General features: G+C 36.1%; 1 protein-coding gene across 1 annotated transcript in view; it reads left to right on the forward strand.

Annotated features, from left to right (window-relative positions):
- Positions 1-21794, forward strand: part of epb41l4a (erythrocyte membrane protein band 4.1 like 4A) — a 54533-nt gene that overhangs the window by 3483 nt on the left and 29256 nt on the right. The window contains exons 2-6 of the mRNA XM_084400123.1: positions 12643-12747; positions 17957-18008; positions 19105-19183; positions 19322-19419; positions 20562-20682. Of these exons, the coding sequence (XP_084256249.1) occupies positions 12643-12747; positions 17957-18008; positions 19105-19183; positions 19322-19419; positions 20562-20682 (455 nt within the window). The remainder of the gene's footprint in view (positions 1-12642; positions 12748-17956; positions 18009-19104; positions 19184-19321; positions 19420-20561; positions 20683-21794) is intronic.

Here is a 21794-nt window from a genome sequence, read left to right on the forward strand (position 1 = left end):
GTATGAAGCTACGGGGCATCAAAATAGGCTCATGATGATTCATGGTTCAGTGGTGATATCACATATTTGAGGGAAGCTCTGGGTCACATTTCACTCTAAAATGAAAATAAGAAAATAAGAAATTGTTCATTTTAATGACAATTAAACATTTAAACCACCAAATTCTCCTTATTGTAGTATTGGACACAAACAGTAATATAAATACAGTGATATATGTCATGGTAGTATTTGTTGTGCTGCCTTTAATTTATATTTTAAATAAAGAATAATGAAAAACAGTATTTTTATACTAAAAAAAAACGGATGTCAAACAATGCATGTGATGACAAAAAAAGCAATTACAAAAAGTATATAAAATATAATTTTATTCATTGCATTTGAATAAATGTGTGTGTGTATAAAATGCCTTTGAAAATGACTAGATAATGGCCTTTTCCAAGTAATTTTCATATTTTCAGAAAAATTCTGACATCTTAATGGTGGTTTGATACTGTACTATGGGATCATGCTATGTCTGATTAGCATATTCATATGGCACATAAATGACTGCATCCAAGGTATTTCAAAGAATGCCATGGTGTTACCAACATGTCAGTGTGCCAAAGCCTGGTAATACCATTGTACTCTTGTACTGTATTGGCGACAGACAGAGAAAATGAAAGGCAGGATAAATGTGTATTAAGTATTACCCCGTGTGTGTCGCTGGTTCCAGTACCCTCGTCCTCCAGTCACACCCACCCCATCAGCGCGGGTGGAGGGGGTTGTGGGGCGTTTGGGAGTGTGCCGGCCTTTCCAGACAAAGGCAGAGAAACCCTGGTGATAAGATGAGCAGATTTCCTCTGGCTGGATTTGAGTTGGACTTATGCGAGCTTTGGATCAAATCCCTCATCGTTGCGTTTAATGGGATTCCTAAATGGGCTTGTGTCTCAGCGTTATCCTAACTGAGTGTGTTTTATTGTACTTATTCCCCTACTGCAAACACACTTCACAGCTCATGTTAATAATGATGATAAGCCTAACCAGCGAATTATACAGTCCAGAAGAGGACAGAGTGAAAATATTGAATGTTTTTTTTTTTTTTTATGCAGTCTGACCTTTTAAGCCCATTATCTGGTGCTCATCTCGTAGTGACAATGTGCCATGAGAGACAGAAATAAACCACAGACTAGAGACCGTCATGCATTTGCAGCTCATATGGAGTGTGTTTTTGTGCATCAGCTTTTCCCCATGGTAAATTCAATCACTGACAAATGTCATAAATTGGAAAAGCAAGTCTCTTCTGCTCACTAAGTCTGCCTTTATTTGACTAAAAATACAGTAATATTGAAAATTGTATTACAATTGTTTTCTATGTGAATACATTTTAAAATGTAATTTATTCAAACCTGAATTTTCAGCAACATGACCCTTCAGAAATCATTCTAATATGATGATTTGCTGCTCAAGAAACATTTCTAATTATATGGAAACGTGACAATTTTTTTTATTTTTTTTATTTTTTGATGAATGGAAAGTTTAAAAGAACAGCATTTATTTGAAATAGAAATCTTTTGTAACATTAAGTGCCTTCTCTCTCACTTTTCATGCATCCTTGCTGAATAAAAGTATTAATTTCTTGCAGAAAATTCTTACTGAACCCAAACTTTTCAATATTTTGACTCAATTTTTTGATTTTGTTTATATTTATTTATTTTTCTGAAGAAAGACAAACATTAATAGTGATGAAAGCCAAAATATTAAATTCCATGGATGAATATTTACTGCGATTTGGAGCCAGATTACAGGTGGGTGAAAATGACATTAGAAAGATGGCAGGATCATTATTTTATTCTTACACAGAGATCGGTAGGTCTTTTAGTTAAAACAGTTTACTTTAGCAATCTATGTTGCATTATATACCAACAGTAACAGTTCAAAAATGGGAAAAAGCACTTTTCGTGTTTTTTCCTCAAAGATTGCATGCCAATAACTCAAGAAGTACTGAAGATATCTAAATCATTTTAGATTTTGGCTCTTAACAAACCTTTCTTTTGGTATCTTCAATTTAGAGGCCTTATATGGTTAAATCCCAGAGATCTTAATGTGGCTCCATGAGGAAATTGTTAAATTGTACAAATTTTTAGTAGTCAAAAAATGTGTAAGCTGTATGCAAAGTCACCCACATTTGGTTTTCAACCATTGAAAATGGGTTAGGTTCAACAATTTGCACATAAAGCCACGTTGTCCATATCTCCTGGAATTAACCATATAGGGAACCATAACTTTGGGGGAAAAAGTGCTTCTCCCCATTTTTTAATGGTCTCTGTTTGGTATATAATGCAATAAGGATTGCTAAAGCCCAGAATTTACTATTTTTCTATATGTGTAACCCCCCCCCCCCCACACACACCTCTACAAAATTGTGGATTATTCAGTAAGTATTTAGCAATTGCATTTATTTTTAATACTTTCATGACTACATATGTTTGTAGCAAAAATTCAGGAAACTCCAAGGCACTCTCTTTAGAAAGATTAAAAAGCCTTTATTGTTATGGCTTGGTCATCTTTAAACCTTTAAAACACTCCGACGCGTTTCGGCATACAAGCCTTCTTCGGGGAGTCAACAGTTTTCAAACAGGAAGAGACTTTCGTCTCATATGTTTGTGTTTCTTCAGAATTTTTTTTTAACAAAATGAAAAATTTGAGCCAGGAATCTCTGGTTGTTGAGTTGCAACGGAATGACCCATGAGAAATCGATGTCCTCATTTAGATATTAGTGTGTGCGTGCGTGTGTGTGTGTGTGTTTGTGTGATGTAGTGGTTAGGTTTATGGGTGTTTCAGAGACAGGCACAGACAGACTCCAAACCTGAACTCTGAAACCCCTGACAGCCCTGAGATGTTTTATTGGCGCTGCCAACGTCACATTCAAGAAAGGAATTCACACAGAGTATTCTCTGCAGCCATCCATCTAAAAAATGACATGGCAATAAAAAAAAAATAATAATAATGATAGTGGTGGCTAATATTAGGATATCATGAATACCTTGAATACTAATATCAAGAATACCATGCAATCACACAAACCCATGGGATTACTTATGATACTTTTTCCTCAGTGAATTCAAGTGGGCTGGAGACAAACATTACATTCTGGCCATTACGACCCATGAGCCTGTCAAACCACATTCCTCTGAGAAATCTCATCTCACAGTCATTAAAAACAATTTGTATCAGGGTGTTCGTTTGAAACACACCTATTCACATAGGGGCTGCACAAACAAACAGATCAATGTTTTGAAAGAGTCACTCATAAGGAAGTAAAACTACTAATGGATCACTGATAGCCAGAATCTGTGCATGCAAAGCCCCACATAAACCCGAATTGGATTGTCTGTAATTCACAATTTACATTCATGCATTTGACAGATTGCTTGTATTCAAAGCAACTTGCATTGCATTCAAGCTATACATTGGATCAGTGCATGCATACCTTGGGAATCGAACCCATGACCTTTGGCTAGTGCAATGCTCTACTGTTTGAGCAACATGAATGCAATTCTGTTCTGCCTCTCTGTGTTTGTGGTGAATTTGATTTTGCTTCCAGCTACCAGTAAGAGTGTAGGACTCTTAATTCTACCTTTTCAACATTTAAATCCACTTAATTTCTAAAGAATTCTGCAGATTTTGTCCCAAATTGGTGCAGAAATGCGAAAACCATCTGGGGATTGGGTGTCAGCAGTGTTTGTGTGTCAGCTGAGGGTAGAGGATTTAACAGGCATTTGAAGGAGCGAGAAAAGAAATGGGAATAATCTCTGCTTTCTTTAGTCACAATGAGGGTCGTAATCTCTCCTGTCAAACGCAGAATCAACACTGATCAGTACAGACACATTCCTTCAGCGTGAACATACGCCGTGATTCACTGCAGAAATGCCCTTAAATGAACCAGCGTCAGTCATCAGAATGCTAATTATTTAGTTGATTGAGCTGATTGAGGTGCTCATCAAAGTTACATCAATGCTCCGTTTGAGATGAGCTTTGAATTATAGATGGCAGTCAAAAATAATACGGTTGGTTTGTCGGTCTTTTATGCTTTATATAAACGTCTTTGATAAGAGTCATTCCAGATCAACTGCTTAGCTGTGGCTTATTCTGAGCAGAGAATCGTGCCACGCTGAAAACTACCCGCATCAGTCTTTAGTTTGGTAATGGCCCTGGTAAGTTTCTTCCAATGTCGAATGCGAGCGTTCAACAAAGGCTTTCAGAAATGCTCATCCGTCATCCCTCATCAACAGTGCCGCGTGTATTTCAACAAGCCTCGTGCATATGAATTATTACTGATGCCGGAGTCTAAATTTAAATCCGTCTGCCGTGTAAAAACTTTCCCAAAGCGCAGAGCTCCACAGAGATGTGGTTTCTGGGTTTTAGTTCCCAGAGAAACATTGAATATTCTATTTCCTGATATGTAGATTAGAAGACTAGAATCATAAACTAAAATCCAATAGTTGGGAAATTTCTTGTATTTCTCCTGAATTTCATTAATAAAGAAATAAAGCTACATTCAGACCAGGGATGCACCGATATGAAAATTTTGGCCGAGACCGATAACCGATATTTCTTTATATTTGAAAGCCGATAGCCGATATATTGGCAGATAAATCTAAAACCAAATTTTTATATAATTTTTGAGAGTCTGATCACAAAAAAAAAAAAATCTCACCATTTAAAGCCATGTCCCAAGCACACAATTATAATGTTCTCATTACAATTTTATGTAGCCTATCTGACAGACTTGCGCTGCACCTGTTGGACTTAACTGTATTTTCCTTTTTTGAAGTGATTAAAATCATAATTCAAGCAATTAAATAACATGGTGAACAGAGTGCATCTGAAGTGTCTCAGCTGAAGGAAATAATACATTATTTATCCGCTTTATTGGCCAAAAAATTTTTATCGGGCCGATAACGATAACATTAAAAGTAACCAATACCGATATGGTGGCCGATATATCGTGCATCTTTAATTCAGACTGCAGGTAAATGTGGCCCAAATCCATATGGGATCTGTTTTTGTCAGTGTGAATAGTACAAACCACATGGAATCTGATGTTTTCAATCCCAATTTGGGCCACTTTCATAAGTGGTCCATAATCCGATAGCGATATCCAATGCAATGCGACCTTAGTCTGAACAGTAATATCGGAATTCACGCAACTTTTACGTCACTCTAAGAGCAACATTTGTCAAAATTCTGCACTCAAGGGAGTCACTTCAAAGATTTTACATATCCAAAGTTATCAAGAACGTTGCGAAAGGTGTCAGTGCAAAGACAGTGATGTGCCAGAACTTACTACTATAAACGTGCTACTACTTACTTACTATGTGTTACAAGTATTACAGTGGCAAATATACAAGCAAAACATGTGGGCCCGTATCATAAATGTTATCCTTGAATGTGGACGCTAATATTGTTATAGTTATAGTTATCGTTCTTCTTGGTGTGATCGGACTTGTGAGCATTTAATAATGTTTGAGTTCGTGCTGAGATCTCTGATTTAGGATTGCAAACTTTTTTGTGGCGGGGAGACACATTGTTTGCTCTCCTGTGAGTTTCGTCCAAGTAAACTAGTGTGTTGGCTTTATTTATTCACGGTTCGTGTTTGAGTCGCATTTAGCCTTCCTTCATCTTTCAGCGTTGGTTAATGTGTTTGGTTTGGAGTGTTATCAGTTGTGCGAGTTCCTCTGCCTTTGATTGCAAAAGCTGGTATGTGCCGTGTGTTTCCTCTAGTCATTGTGGGAGTTTGCAGAACATACACTTGCTTTTTTTCTTTTTTTTTTTGAGTTCATGGTTTTTGGACATGATTGCATTGAAATACCATGTACCATGGCAATTATTGCACAGCTCTCTAATAAATCTAACTTGACAGTACTATAGTATTCTTGCAGTACCATGTACATATACATTTGTTAATCAACCTAATGTATATATAAAAATACCATTATATGACCTTCTATACCATGTTACGTCCTTTGGATCCTGCTTTTTTAACCCTACTTATTGTTTGCATTCACAGAAGAATGTTAACCGCTTGTAAAATTGCTGGTTAACAATACAGCATTTCCCGTGTGACTCAAGACCGTGCTTGTCAAAGAAGCGCCTCAGTGCCGGTGTTGTGTTGAAAGTGCAGGCGCTGTAAACCATGTGTCGCATCTTTGTCTTTATTTTTGAGTAACTATGGAAACTACGAGGGTCTGTGACTAGGGGGGGGGGGGGTCACAGACATCTGGAGCGTTTCCAGCAAAAACCAGAAGAGAAGTGGCTTTTCTGTTGTGTTAAATCATTGAAACACACTCACGTCCCAACTGAGACCAGATAGCCTGGCCGTTATGAGTTTTCTATACCATTGTATCTGTTGTGACTTCTCAAAAGCAGAGCTTTCAGTGTCTGTTTAAGTGAATCTCTATGAAATTAAATGAAATATATAACAAAATAGTCTTTTAAGAATTTTTCCCCCAAAAAAATTGGTCATTTTTCATCATCCTGGATCATTTTCAGGAATTGAATAGTGTTTTTTTGTATTAAATTAATCATAAATTAAAATAAGTACAACAAATATTACCGTGATATAGTAATACTTTCACAATTAAACAAACCCTTTTTAACATTGTCTGCATTAAAAATTTGGGCTTAATGTTATGAAAAAGGATTCATTTTCTTTATGCAAATTATAATTTCTTTCTTTATCTTAAGTTTGAAGAGAAAAGATTATTTTTCAAAGAATTGTGGTCCTAACATGTTTAATTGTCATGAAAAAAGGCTTAATTTTCTTTATGCAAATTATAATTTCTCTCTTTATCTTGAGTTTGAAGAGAAATATTTTTTTTCTCAAAGTATTTTCTCATGATTTCTTTTCAAAGTATTTTCTCAAGATTCTAACTATTACTATCTTAAATAATTTTGGACTTAATGTGTTTAATTGTCATGAAAACGGCATCATTTTATGCACAGTATAATTTCTTCTTTCTTTCTCTTGAGTTTGAGGTAAATGTGACCTGGACTTGCTCCTGACAGGTTTAGTCAGATTCACCCATTTAGGCTCTCTCTGGTCTCTGGAGGAGTGAAGGAACATCTGCTGATGGGGATATCAGCACCACACACACACACACACACACACACACACACACACACACACACACACACACACACACACACTGCCACACCCGTACAGCCGGCAGCAGCAGATGGTCAGGTCTCGTTAATGTAGTGACCCCGTTGCTATGGGGACAGCAGGGCATGTCAGAGGGAGTTAATTGTTTCAAAGAATGTCTTAAATGACCAAACCTTCAGAATGTCCCACGCTGCCATTAGAAGGACACATACGAGGATGGGTCTGACCAAACCTGTCAAGAACATGTCCAGGTTATATTTCACCCCTAAATCACAAGAAGCCTGTTTTTAGGACCATTACCATATATTTTTTTGCATTGTTTTCATAACTGTTAAACACATTTGATTCATTGATGCAATGTTTGATTTCAGATTAAATTAAATGGCTGGATGTTCTTTTTTGCTTAATTAAACCAAACTGGATGATGGGAGGGTATTTGAAAAAGTGCATGAGCACAGTGTGTTTTTGTAGGTGGACTTGAGTCGGATTGTGTTAATTAGTTAATCTTCTTTGTGCGCTTTTGGACATAATACCACAATCAGGCTTTGATTCGATAAGCTTGTGTTATCAGACGCACACCTACGCTTCACTTTCTGCTTTCAGTAAACAAGTCTTTACAATCTCAGTCTCGCTCTCCATGAGTTCATCTGTCTTCTTGACAGTGTGAAATTGATGCAAAAGGACGCGTTTAGATAAGAACGTAAATGTGTACCTTGAAATGCAATGTAAGTCGCTTTGGATAAAAGCGTCTGCCAAATGCATAAATGTAAATGTAAGATCAATCTATATTTGTTAGATCTATGCTTGTGCTCTTTTTATTTACTTCCCAGTCTGCAATTATTAACAATGGCTATGTTCACTTAGATTGCCATTCTACCACGTTAATCTTACTACTATTGCAATATGCAATATGTATACTTTTATAATAATATTTTTGATTGATTATAATAGTATTTTATTTTATTTTGTGCTTTTCATTTTAAATGATTTTAATAGAACAGTATATAAAGCACAGTTTAAAAATGAAGGTAAAGTTAGGACATTGCCTTTAGGACAAGTTAGGACAAAGTTAGGAGATTTCTCATTGTTTAGATTTATAAAGCATTTTACGGCTTTAACTTTTTTCCAAATGCCACTTAAAATTGCTGCAAAGGTTTTTTTTACTTTGTCATTTAACATAGGGCTGTTATTAATGTACATTTGATAATGCACGCGAACACTAATCTGTTGTGGGTTTGTTATCAACATTACTATCCGATGAAACTACAGAGACGTGGGCATTAAATATAATGGCAGCTTAAGTTTCTCTCCCAGCACAGAAAAGCTTTGCCCTTCTATTGTATCATTTTTATCTACAGTAAGTTGGAAAATTGCCGATGCCAAGCAGCATTTCTCGACACAAGGAAATACACTTCCTATCTATTCATTTCACTCTTCCCTGTTATTTTAACATTCCCACCCTAACCAGCGCAAATGTCTTATCGGGAAGAGTGATATGGAAGGAATGTGGAAGGCATGATTTAGGAGGATCTTTCCTGGCCGTGTTCGTGCCGGGACCCTTTGGACAGCAGCGTGTTTGCGGTTTGCCATATTCACCTCTCCTCCCGTTGGGCTTTTGGGATTTGAATTACGACACTGACATCAGAGGTCACACACAATGGGGGGTTTTTCCCTGGTAAAGCCGTACCTGTGTTCCCGTGTTCAGCTTTGATAGATATTTCGCCACCGGGGACCGGCAGTGTGGGAACGTGAGCACCTTAAACACACATATGAGCAGTGATCTCTTCTGTTCAGTATACATAGAAAACAAATATACATGCAGAGTTTACTAAACACCATTGCAACAGTAGGGGACATTTATACAACACCGTTTTCAACTAAAAATGGAAAACTTTTTATGCGTTTTGGTCGTTCATTTACACGACAACGGCATTTTGGGGGTCTGAAAACGTTTTTGAAAACGATACCGTTATCGTCTCGGTGAATTTGTGAAAATGGTGACGTCATGTGCATGCGTATTACATGTTCAGTCTATAGACCTTATGCGCCAGAGAAACGAGGGCGCCGCCATCTTTCGAATATTGTCTTTGAACTTCCGTTTTTGCGGTCGCTCTGTATATTCCTATGGCATTGCTGTCCAGGAGTAATTAGCTTTTTAAGTGGATTTACTTAATGTAAAGTTAACGAAAGTTATCATGAGGATTGTAATGTTTAAAGCAGATGTCTTAACAAATGTCAGTAGACCGGGAAGATTTTAAAACAAGCCGTTCATTCATAAATACGCAATATCACTGTGAAAATACAGACCGGAAGTCAAAAGACAACGAGCGCAGCGCTGAAAAGGGGCGGGGCTACATAAGGTCTATAGACGTGTAGTGTTTCTTTACAAAGTGACGTCGCCAACTACTGGCCTGGCGGCAGAATACAGCGTTTTTAGTCGTTTTCGCAGATCCATGACAACGCTGTCGTCTATATGCGAAAAACACAAAGGAAAACCGTTTACGTTTTTAGTACATCGTTGTCGCTTAAACGTACCCATAGTGATGCACCGAAGATTTTTCGGCATCCAAAGATTTTTGGTCGAAAATGCATTTTCGGTTTCGACTGTAGGGCCGAATTTATTGACCAAAATAATGAGGTCTAAACACAGATGGCGTGTTTTGACTGTGTCAGTGGAGAAGCTACAATGTAAACATGTCAGCTTGATAATATCGATTTCAAACAATCATTTTGATTAACCGAGATCTTTTAGTCTACTGTATGGTATTTTCAGTCAATTCGTGAACAAATCTTCACTAAACGTTATTTGTCGCACACATCCCATCCAATAATTGCAATAAGCTTTGCAATTTGTTACTTTTCTTATGAAACAAAGTCTCAACTTTCAATTTATGTCACTTTTATAATGAAACGATAACGTGATTGGATCATCACTTCCTCTTTACTACTAGTTATAGCATGAAATAAACACGAATGATCATCAACAGTTGAAATATACAGTACAACTTGTAATGTAATCGTCAATCAGTGTTTGAACGGCGGAAAGACATCAATAAAACGGAAAATAAATTAAATCTAAATGAAAACTAAAACTTTCATTTCTTTGTCTGAGTTTTGATAAAGAAATCATTTTGGTGCATCACTATTGATTTTATCCCTGTAATTCTATTAATGCTATTTCTAAAATTTTGCTCTTTTAGGGCTCATGAGGCTTCAATTACATTTCATTGAAGTATCAACTATCAGTATCAAAAGTTTTTTTTTCTCATTTTAATAAAAACAGACCCAAATAAGTTCATTATTGTCATCCAGTGCTATAAAATGAACGTGGATAACAGCTCAGATCATTTGATGAGAAATGTTTGAGATCATGTTGAGATTTTTATTGCAGACTTCAGCATCTGGAAAATCTGAGAGACATTTTTGAGATCTGTTTTGAAAGGAGACGCATGTGAGATTCCTGGGGTCTTTTTCCCAGGTGAAACATCTACTCTCCATTTAATCTAATCTCTGTCTAGGAGATGTTGAAGAGAACTTGTGTGTGATATTTCAGTCCTGTGGGTTTTCTGCTGAATATAGTATTTCAGATTTGAAGTTTATTGTGTTTCACCCTGCAGCGTGTGTAATAGGAGCGATCATGACATACGTCTGTGTGGAGCTGCAAAACACTGAATACACGCCAAACCCTTTGTGTGTTTTATATGTGTGTGTGTTCACGGCGGGGAGAAACTCCTGCAGGTTTCCTCTCACTCACTGTGTGTCATATGAGCTGACGTGTGTCATACGTGTGAGCTGCAGTTGCACAACTATCAGCAGAGATGTCACATAAACACTGAAGATTTATTAACATAGTAAAGCTTTTATTAGTGGTAACGTACTTGTTGCATGAATTTACTAGAACGGGGCTGAACTGGTTTAGTTTTTTTTTTTTCTCAAACCCACTGGAATTAGGGCGGGTATGATTGATTTGCCTCTGATTTAAAGACCCCATGATGCCCAAAAATATAAATTTTAAGCAGATATACACTTTTACAGCAAAACAGATCGAAAATATTGATGACTCATCTTGTATTCAGGGGGGTAACCAAATGTTTATCGACTAAACCATATGTTTAGTGTAGGTAAGATATTTTCATGTTTTGATATTTTCAAGTCTCTCACCAAGGCGGCATTAATTCAATAAAAAATTCCCAATTCTCTTTACTATCTGTTCTAAATAGAGTGTGTCCCAAATCATGGTGTGTTGAAATGAGTATTCCAGAGATACCCGGATGGTCTACTATTTCAGCTTTGAACCCGAAGTGCACACTCTAACGGCTAATATTCTGTTAGAACTACAAACACTAATACAAAGTGTTAAAAAAATACAAACATGGTGGATATGCGAAACTCTTAAAGGATTAGTTCACTTTCAAAAAAATGTTTTGCTGATAATTTACTCACCCCGATGTCATCCAAGATATCCATGTCTTTCATTTCTTCAGTCGAAAAGAAATTAAGGTTTTTGAGGAAAACATTCCAGGATTTTTCTACACAGAATGGACTTCAATGGCAACCAACTATACCAATGTTCAAAGAAGGTTCAAATGTCCGTCTCAATGCAGCTTCAAAGTCTCGACACGATCCCAGTCGAGAAATAAGGGTCTTATCTAGCGAAACAATCGGACATTTTCTAATAAATAACAAAATATATATACTTTATAACCTTTCCAACATGATGACGCAATGCGTGGCACATCTCAGAGATGGTACACGACGGGCATTTGTGGTTAAAAAGTGTATATATATATGGTTTTTTTTTTAGAAAATGTCCCGATCGTTTCACTAGATAAGACCCATATTTCTCATCTGGGATCGTGTAGAGACTTTGAAGCTGCATTGAGACGAACACTTGAACCTTCTTTGAACATTGGTATAGTTGGTTGCCATTGAAGTCCATTCTGTGTAGAAAAATCCTGGAATGTTTTCCTCAAAAACCTTAATTTCTTTTCGACTGAAGAAAGAAAGACATGGATATCTTGGATGACACCGGGGAGAGTAAATTATCAGCAAAAAATTTTTTGAAAGTGAATTAATCCTTTAATACCAGGTGTAAACAGGGCCTCAGAGCTAAAACAATATTCAAAAACAAGGAGTATATCATCAGACAGAGTGTAACGTAATAGCAGGTTTAGTCATTGTGTTTCCTTTATCTGTACTCTATTTACCTCCTCTATTTACCTTAGTCATGCTCAACTTTATTCGCATTAGTGGTGTGTGTTTTCATGCTGTAACCGGTGTGTGCACGGCTCATTTATCATATGTGTGGTTTGTGGTTGAAAGTAGCCCGTTAAACACTATTGAATCAGAGAAGAAAGCCGCAAACCCTCCTCTCACTGTCAGCAGATCCTCAGGAGAGATGCAGTCCAGCTGAGCTCGTAACTTTGATGCTGCTTGTGTTTTCCTGAGAACAGTGTGTTCATGATGAGATTTCTAATGCATTTCTAATTTCTCCACAGAAATCAACCAAAGGTTCTGTAGTGCTGGACTATGTGTTCAATCACGTTAACCTCGCTGAAACAGAGTATTTTGGGCTTCGCTATTGCGACCACAGTCATCAAACGGTGAGTGCTTGAAGATTATCACATGACAGCTCTTAAAGAAACAGATCATCCCAAAAATTAGAGGATAGGGATAGTCCACCCAAAAAAAAAAAAATCTGTCATTATTTACTCACCCTCATGTCATTCAAAACCTGCACTCAAAAAAATAGCTCTTTGGCTGAACATAAATCAATCATGGACTGTGATTCCACGTGATTGAAACAAGTAAAACCCAATAGAATCAACTAACTTGAATCAATGGTGTTCATTTAACTTGAATGAATGGTTTTAGTCTAACTTCAATGATTAATGCTTCCTGTGTCCTGTGATTTACATAACAACAAACTACATATACAGTCAAACCAAAATTTATTCAGACACCTTCAGCATTTCGCACATTATCACAGTTTATTCGCTATAGTTTAGTAAATGGTAATAAAATATGACCAGAAATCAGTTGATATTTCACTGGTTTTGTCCGTCCTTCTGTTAGACTGTCTCACAAATTATGTTGAATATCTGTCAGCTGTTAAATTTAACTACACAATTAGATAATACCAATTTAGCTCAACCAATTACCAAGCAATGCTTAATTGTGTTCAGTCTGTGGTGTAAAAAGGTCGCATTAACAATTAAAGAAAAAACATTAAGCAAAACATGATCAGATCAAAGTGTCTGAATAATTTTTGGTCCCATATTTTTATCAATTTTACTGGTAGTCACTGTATGAACATTTTTTGGGTATAATATGTCACAGTTTACTTAATTTTGCTATCCTCACTTGCATAAATGAACTATAGTGTCCTGCACCCATTAGTGAAAAAATATCAAAAAGTATATCTGGCGTCTGAATAATTTTTGGGTTTGACTGTAACTTTTCTTTACACATGTGATGTCCAGTGTTGGCAGTCTAGAAGTGATCATACCATAGTGGAATTTTTAAAGCAATTTGAATTCTTGTTAGCATGTCAACACTTCACCACAATGGTAGTCCCCAAAACCACTAACATAAGATACACTTTTAAAAACCAACATAATAGAACATTAAACATTAACAAGTCTCCATTTTCTCATCTTGCTAAAAAAATGCAAATAATAACACTTTATTTCAATATTTAGTCTCCCAATTCAGCCCTGTGAAAAGCATGATGGGAAATAAAAAAGTCCTTCTTGATTGGGTTACTTGATTGAAACATGTTATTTCAAAATTAAAACATCAAGTCAATTTAACATGAAGCAATCTCATTTGAACCAGAAACATGATACAACGGTGTTGAATCAAAATGAATTGCTTAAATAAACTGAAAAGCATTAAAAATATATATATATATTGAAGAATGTTGTTGGTAACCAAACATTTTGGTTCCCATTGACTTCCACTGAATTTTTGTCCATACACTCTTTAAAATAAATGCGTTTTATTGGCATCTATGGTTCCATGAAGGACCTTTAACATCCATGGAGCCTTTGCATTGAACAAATTGGAAAACATTTCTTTACACTAAGAAAAAAATGTTTCTTTTAAGAACTGGTCACTTAAAGGTTCTTTGTGGAACCCAACATGGCTTCTCTGCGAAAACCTATTTTTTGTATAATGGATGTCAATGGGAAAAAGTCATTCAGGTTTGGAACAACATGAAGGCGAGTCATTTTAGTGTCTACTGTTTGCTAAACCATGAACTGGTCACGGGGTCCTTATAGGGTCACGTCTGAGGTCAAGGTGGTAAGGTTTACCCAGGGGCCAAATTTTGGGAAAGGCAAAGTGCAGTGTTGTGTCATTACCTCATAATCTCGACCAATGAGAAAGGTGTTTCCCACAATGCCTTCCGGGCCCTGTCCCATGAGCCTTGATTTATTACTGAGCATGCAGTGGGCGAGAAGCACCCCGTAACTTACATTCACACAAATCTATCAACTCTATGAACGGTTATTTTGGTAAAAAGAGACAGGAGGTAAAAATCCCTCCTCAAAACAGTGTAATTTACACCGTGACGTGGTGGTTTCTGCACTCTGGGTGTGGTTTACATGCGCTCTTGACTCATAGATGTATCATCTAATTGTAAGGCACTGAAAATTCCTTTGGCACAGATTTTGTAGGGACATTTTTAACATGATGTTAGACATGCAAAAAAACAAACATCTGTCCGCATTTACAGGAGGAAAAGCCTCTTATTTTGAACATTTCTGTTGCATCTTTTGTTCTGTTTGCTATGTAGTTGGGGTCATTGTTAACATGTTGCAATTCAGTTGTTAGGGTTATTCAGAGTTATTAAACATCTTGCTATTCAGTTTCTAGAGAGTTTTGGGTGGTTTCTAAGTCGTTGCTATGTGGTTGTTCTGAGCAGTGTTATTTTAGGATTGTTTAGATACGATAAGTAAGGGATAATGTACATCCAGCCGGTTGTTATCTCCGAATAAACCCCCGACAGGGTGATGAATTCGCGTCGGGGTCTTGCATCAGCCTGAAGGGGGTTTATTCTGAGATAACAACCATCTGGACATTATCCCGCTTATTACACGGCTTGCCACATAAGTAAATAATTAGACACGAAATATTGATCTGAGATATTTGATTAGGTCTTTAAACGCAAAGCTTCCACGGAGAGAGCAGTTGCTAGCGCGGCAAGATCAAACTAGACGTACATTTAAGAGATACAGTATACAGTCATACAACTTATTACACACGATTTCGCCACATAAATAATTATGGAGATAAGAGATATTGATTTCAGATTAAACTGTTTTATAATTGTACCTGTTTGTATCTTATAATCCAACAATGTACAAAACAATAGTCACAAAATGGCAGCAAAATATTGATTTGACGGAGTTTCAATATTTTATTATCTCACCAAAATGAATGCAAAACTTCCATGAAGAAAAAACGTTCCTAGCAAGCGTATAGCGCTGCTGACTTCAGTAATCCGGATGAGCCTGCATTTCTGTTATTTGGGAATAACATACCACTAGATGTCGGGATTGACCAATCAGAATCAAGTATCTACAGAGCCGTGTAATAATAGGATTTATTTCTTCAATGAATTCCTTCATTGTAAATTTGTGGGATTTTTTTCCCCACCTGTTTTATCATCCACCAAGTAGTAAAGGATTGTTCAAATCATCTGCCATTAATGTTGTAAAATGTTCGCCCTTGTTCTTTTAAATTAAGGCTGTGTCCGAAATCATCCCCTATACCCTCATTCACTATTCCCTACATTACTCCACTAATATAGTCCACTTGAAGGAGTGAATGAAAACGATTGAGCCGAAGAAATGGCTGCCGCTTTTGTGTAGTTTGTGCTTGCGGTTTAATAATCATTTGAAACTTAGCAAACTGGCAGCTCCAGTAGTAATGAAAAGATTTATCTTCAACTCTGTTATGGAAACTAGCATGTATAAACCTTAATTAAACTATTTAATAATCAATTAAAAAGGAATTTATACCTATATGATATTACACTGTACCCACATTGGACCAGCGGTTTGGAAAATGGATGGATGGATGGATGATTCAGCTACGGCGCCATCTACTGGCAAGACACACTCATTTATTCAACGCTCGACTCTCAGTGCATTATGGGTATTCTCTATCTGTTGAGTGTACATCAGTTGTAAACTCATTATTGCGGTGCATTGTGGGATTGAATGAGTGCACTTGATAACATCCGCAATGTTTTCAGACACCACTACAAATGGCTGTCCCTTCAAATAGTGTGATTTCGGACACAGCCTTAGACTCTCCCTGTTGTGTTTTTGAGCTCTTCAGTTCAGTGAAACACACCAGCTGCTCTAATGTGATTATTAGATGAGTCTTAGCGACTTAATGTATTCTAATTTAATAACGTGCAGCACTAATCCTCTTTCCGTCTGCACACACACCTTCACTCATTTCCTATTGTTTGCACATGTTGGTTTGTTTGCTTTGTCTCTCTATGTAAATGCGGTTCAGAGAGAGTTTAATATGTTTGTTGGGAAGTGAGACTTCCCGTGCTCAAGTATTTCATGCATGCATTTGCGCATCCATTAAATGGCATATAAATCTTGTCTTCAAGGCAATGCCAGATACAATCCCCTCATGACTTCAGTGAAATATCACCTGACAAGAGTCTAAAACATTAAGAAGATCTTCAGGCTGTGTTTATGCATGATAATCCCTGAGATCCGTTCATTATGGAGGCCATGAGATGTTAATTAGCTGAACCGCCTCACAGATTGAATAAATCACTTTTAATGCCCTCAAAGTTGATGTTTTGTTTGCTAATGAAAGCATCTCTTTTTATATTGCTCATAATTAGTGTTAAAGTTCAGTTTGTGCATCGTCATGTAGCAATTGTGTGGCGCAAAGGTGGCGCTCATTAACGGTGCGCCACCGGCATCGCTCCATTCCCACGGCTCTCGGCCCCGCCCTGCTTTCCACAACAATGTTAGCTCATATTTCGCTCTTAATAGTCTATTTATAAACCCATTCTATCTCTATAATCAGAACCCTTGTTAACTATCACAACCGCGTTCATCCTCCAGTCCCTCAGCTAAAACGAAACGATGCCAAAACAAACAGTAAGTGGCGGCAAATCATTGTCTTAACGAGTTAGTCATTGAATCATTTAGTCAAACGATTCGTTTAAAATGGCTGATTAACTCAGTGACATGAATCGTTGAGTCATTCATTAAATCAACTCGTTCAAAAAACGTGGATTCGTTCAGTAACGAAAATGAAACTGTGTTGCTCGGATATGCAACTATTTTCGTTGGCAAGATATAGGAAAAACAGACAATTTTGTGTCTAAAATGTAAGTCACCTAATAGCCTATTAACTCCTTGTTTATGGAAATGTTTACATCACATTTGCAAAAGTGCTGTTATTCGGGAAACCGGCACTTTTGCTCATGCTTATAAATATTAAAAACGAGAACTTCAAATGAGACTTTTTTTGTCTGACGCGCGTTCAGCTCTAGACGACATGCTCTGACGTGCTCGAACTTCATGTTTTATTGATGGAGGCCACAGTGACTCTCGCACAAATTTTTAACGAGCCCGTTTCAGAGGCCGGTTTTAATAGGCCTCATATTATGCCAGCACTTGCATGACTGAACATCTCAGCATCTCAAAGCTTTTAGGGGGAACTAAAGCAAAGCTTCAACACTACTCACTAATAAAAGCCTGATGCTTCAGTTACATGATGTTTATTGTGTTTTGATCTTGCATCTGATCAAATCTCTTATATTTACAGTATTGGCTCGATCCCTCAAAAACACTTGCTGAACATAAAGATTTGATAACAAGTAAGTATGCACTGGTTTTCTAATAAAAATTCACCTCGCCGTCTTCGGAGATGGTCTTTAATTCTTTATGCATCATGGGACGAAACACATTGACCTAATGATTACCCCCCCCCCATTTTCAGTGGAGATTAAATATGGATCAGCGCAGCATGAGACGGAGCCGTAATGATTCTTTAAAGGCCTCCTGATAAAACTCATAGGGCATTTCAAATGATAATTTGGAAGTAATTATGCAGTTAAGCCCATCCAAATAAGTAGTAATGAATAACGTTATGTTTGCGTGTTTAGTTGCACAGCAAGTATTTGCATATCTACTGATGTGAATGTAGGGCAAAATTTACAACACATTTATTTAATTTGGTAATGAACTCCTCTGGGAAATTAATGCATTATATATCAGTGTTGCTGTTTTTGAATCCAGAGTACAACCTAGATATATTGCTATCCCTATTGTTTTAAAGATGTCCTATTATGCTTTTTAACATTTTCAAATTTCTTTAGTGTGTAATGTTGCCGTTTGAGCATGAAAAAGCCCTGCAAAGTTAAAAAAGGCCCAAGTCCCTCAAGCGGGAGTTATTCTCTATATCAGTGTCAGTGTTTCCGAACTCCCTGAAATGCCTCTTGAGTTTTCTTACGGGAACGAACACGTCACAATATTCCTCATTTAAATAATTCCCACCCCAAAATTGCCTGGATGTAGAGAGTGATACTAATAAACTACATGTAATTGTTTTGTGCAACAGCTCAAAATTACCTATAATTATTGTTCTTACTTATTGGGACATGTAATCTGTGTAACACTAACACAATAAATCCTGTCTGATCCTTGTTAATGTGTGACAATTTTAATTTGATCTGTTCTTGGATTCTATTTGTGGCACATCATGCTAGGTAGCCACGCCCACCGTGGAATCTCATTGGTCAAAACATCAAATATGTTCTGATTGGCTGTGATTGTGCATCATTTTTGCTTTAATTGAGGACAGACAAATCACTTGATCCTGAACATGTTGCATTGCTACTGGTTAGGACTGGTTAGGTTAGGGTTTATTTAGCTTTAGTGTTTAGTGTTGATTGGTTGTTTTCTTCTTTCCAGCTGGACCTCCGTTCACGCTCTACTTTGGGGTGAAGTTTTATGCGGAAGATCCTTGTAAACTGAAAGAGGAAATTACAAGGTGTGTGTTCTGTGTAACGTGAGAATAAATCGGCACTATAGTTTAGGTCTATAGTAATATCATGCTGGTTTTGGGTGTGGTGATGCTGTTTGACTGCGGTGCATCTCTTATACTCTCCATCTTTCTGTCTTCTCTCAGGTATCAGTTCTTTCTGCAGGTAAAGCAAGATGTTCTGCAGGGAAGACTTCCCTGTCCGTTTAACATCAGCACCCAACTGGGAGCTCTTGCTATTCAATGTATGTACAAATTCACAACATTTGTCCTAATTTCATACAGCAAATGCCACTTCCGTCTAGTTACAGTATTATTTATATAGAAATAATGTGTCAGCAATTAATTAACTTCACTGAATTATAGGCTTTCCAACTTCTTTTATAATACAATTTATGACTCATATTTGTATTTAACATCGGAGTAAAATCTGACACATAATAGAATGATATATGTATGTGTATGTTTTTATATTTTTATTTTTATTTAATTTAATGAATTTTTATAATTTCATTTTATTAGTTTATTTTATAATGTACTACTCTATTTTCTGTTTTCTATAATCTATTTTATTTATTTATTATAATAGTATTATTTCATCATTTTTTTATTTTATCATTTTATTTATTTATTTATTTTTAATTTTATTTATTTATTTATTTATTTATTATAATTGTATTTATTTCAACATTTCATTTTATTAATATATATTATAATTTTATTTGTTTCATTGTATTTATTTATTTATAATTTTATTTATTTCAACATTTCTTTTTATTTATTTATTTATTATAATTTTATTTATTTTTATAATTTCATTTTATCAGTTTATTTTATAATGTACTAATCTATTTTCTATTTTCTATAATCTATTTAATTTATTTATTATAATAGTATTATTTCATCATTTTTTTATTTAATCATTTTATTTATTTATTTATTTTTCATTTAATTAATTAATTTACTTATTATAATTGTATTTATTTCAACATTTCATTTTATTAATATATATTATAATTTTATTTGTTTCATTGTATTTATTTTTTTATTTATAATTTTATTTATTTCAACATTTCTTTTTATTTATTTATTTATTTATTATAATTTTATTTATTTTTATAATTTCATTTTATTAGTTTATTTTATAATGTACTAATCATTTTATTTTATTATTTAATCATTTTATTTATTTTTAATTTATTTATTTATTATAACTGTATTTATTTCAACATTTCATTTTATTAATATATATTATAATTTTATTTGTTTCATTGTATTTATTTATTTATTTATAATTGTATTTATTTCAACATTTCTTTTTATTTATTTTATAATTTCATCTTCTTTATACCACATGACAGTGTGTCCTCTTTGTCTTTTCCTACAGCTGAGCTCGGAGATTACGACCCATACAAACACACACCAGGTTACGTGTCAGAATATCGCTTTGTCCCCGACCAGAAAGAGGAACTAGAGGACACCATTGAGCAGATTCATAAAACTCTCATGTAAGACAGTAAAAAACACAGTACATCTCACACCTTAATCCGTAATAATCCCATCACAGATTAGATCTCACCGTAGCCGAGAGCTCAAACATCACATTCCTGTTGAAAGTCATTTGAAAGGACAAATTTCAGTAGATATAAGAGCTTCCCATGGGAATAGGGGCGCTGGTGTTTCGTGTGAGGGACAGTAAAGATTCCTCCCTCTGGCCGTCGTCCATGTCTGTGTAACGAGAGCCGCTGTCAGTGTGTTTGAAAGACTTGACCCTTTGCCAAACACTCACCTGTCTGCATGTGGAGAGCCGGTGAGTGTGTGATGGGCTGCACCTGTCCGATGACACACTGTGGCCGCATTTACACTACATGCTTCAAATGACCCAATTCCCAATTGACCCACGAATGTGTAAACAGGAAAAAAGCACCTGGATTCGGATATTCTCAGATCGGTTTCAGGCCTCATTCAAATGTGGAAATAAATCTGATATGATATGAATCGGATACGTGTATTTGCGTCTGCCATGTAAGAGGACAGATCGAATATTCCCATGAATGCGACTCGTGACGGTGGACACCAATCGCGATCACATGACTCTTTTTAATGGCGCAATGGAGGACGAAGGCTCAACCCAATGTTTTATTGACCTTTAAAGCAAAAGCATTATCATTTCATCTGCGTCCATTACAAATCGCACAGTTTTTACTTCCTTTTCGACCTCAGACTTTCCGGGTTGTTTCACCAAATGTTTAGTGAATGCAGATATCGGATACGGGTCACTTTTTTAAGAAAATGTAAGCTGGTTGTCAAAAAAATGAGATATAGTCAACAAATCAGAATTGGGCATCAAGACCTGCAGTGTAATCAGACGCGGCCTATCAGACAAAAGACGAGCTTTGAACGTCGAGGAGCTCAAATGAACTAGAGCGAGATAATTGTTAACGTGCAATTTTTGATATATTGAGTGATATACTATTAAAATACTTGTATTATTGTTGCAGTATGAATCTGCCGTGACTTGATTAGAGTATATGACATTTAAAACTGTTTTCCAGATTTTTTTTCTCTGTTTTTTTCTACTCGTATAAGTCAGCGCTCTTACCTTCCTCGGATTTCCACC

The sequence above is a fragment of the Rutilus rutilus genome (assembly GCF_951802725.1).
Source record: "Rutilus rutilus genome assembly, chromosome: 25".
NCBI lineage: Eukaryota > Metazoa > Chordata > Actinopteri > Cypriniformes > Leuciscidae > Rutilus > Rutilus rutilus.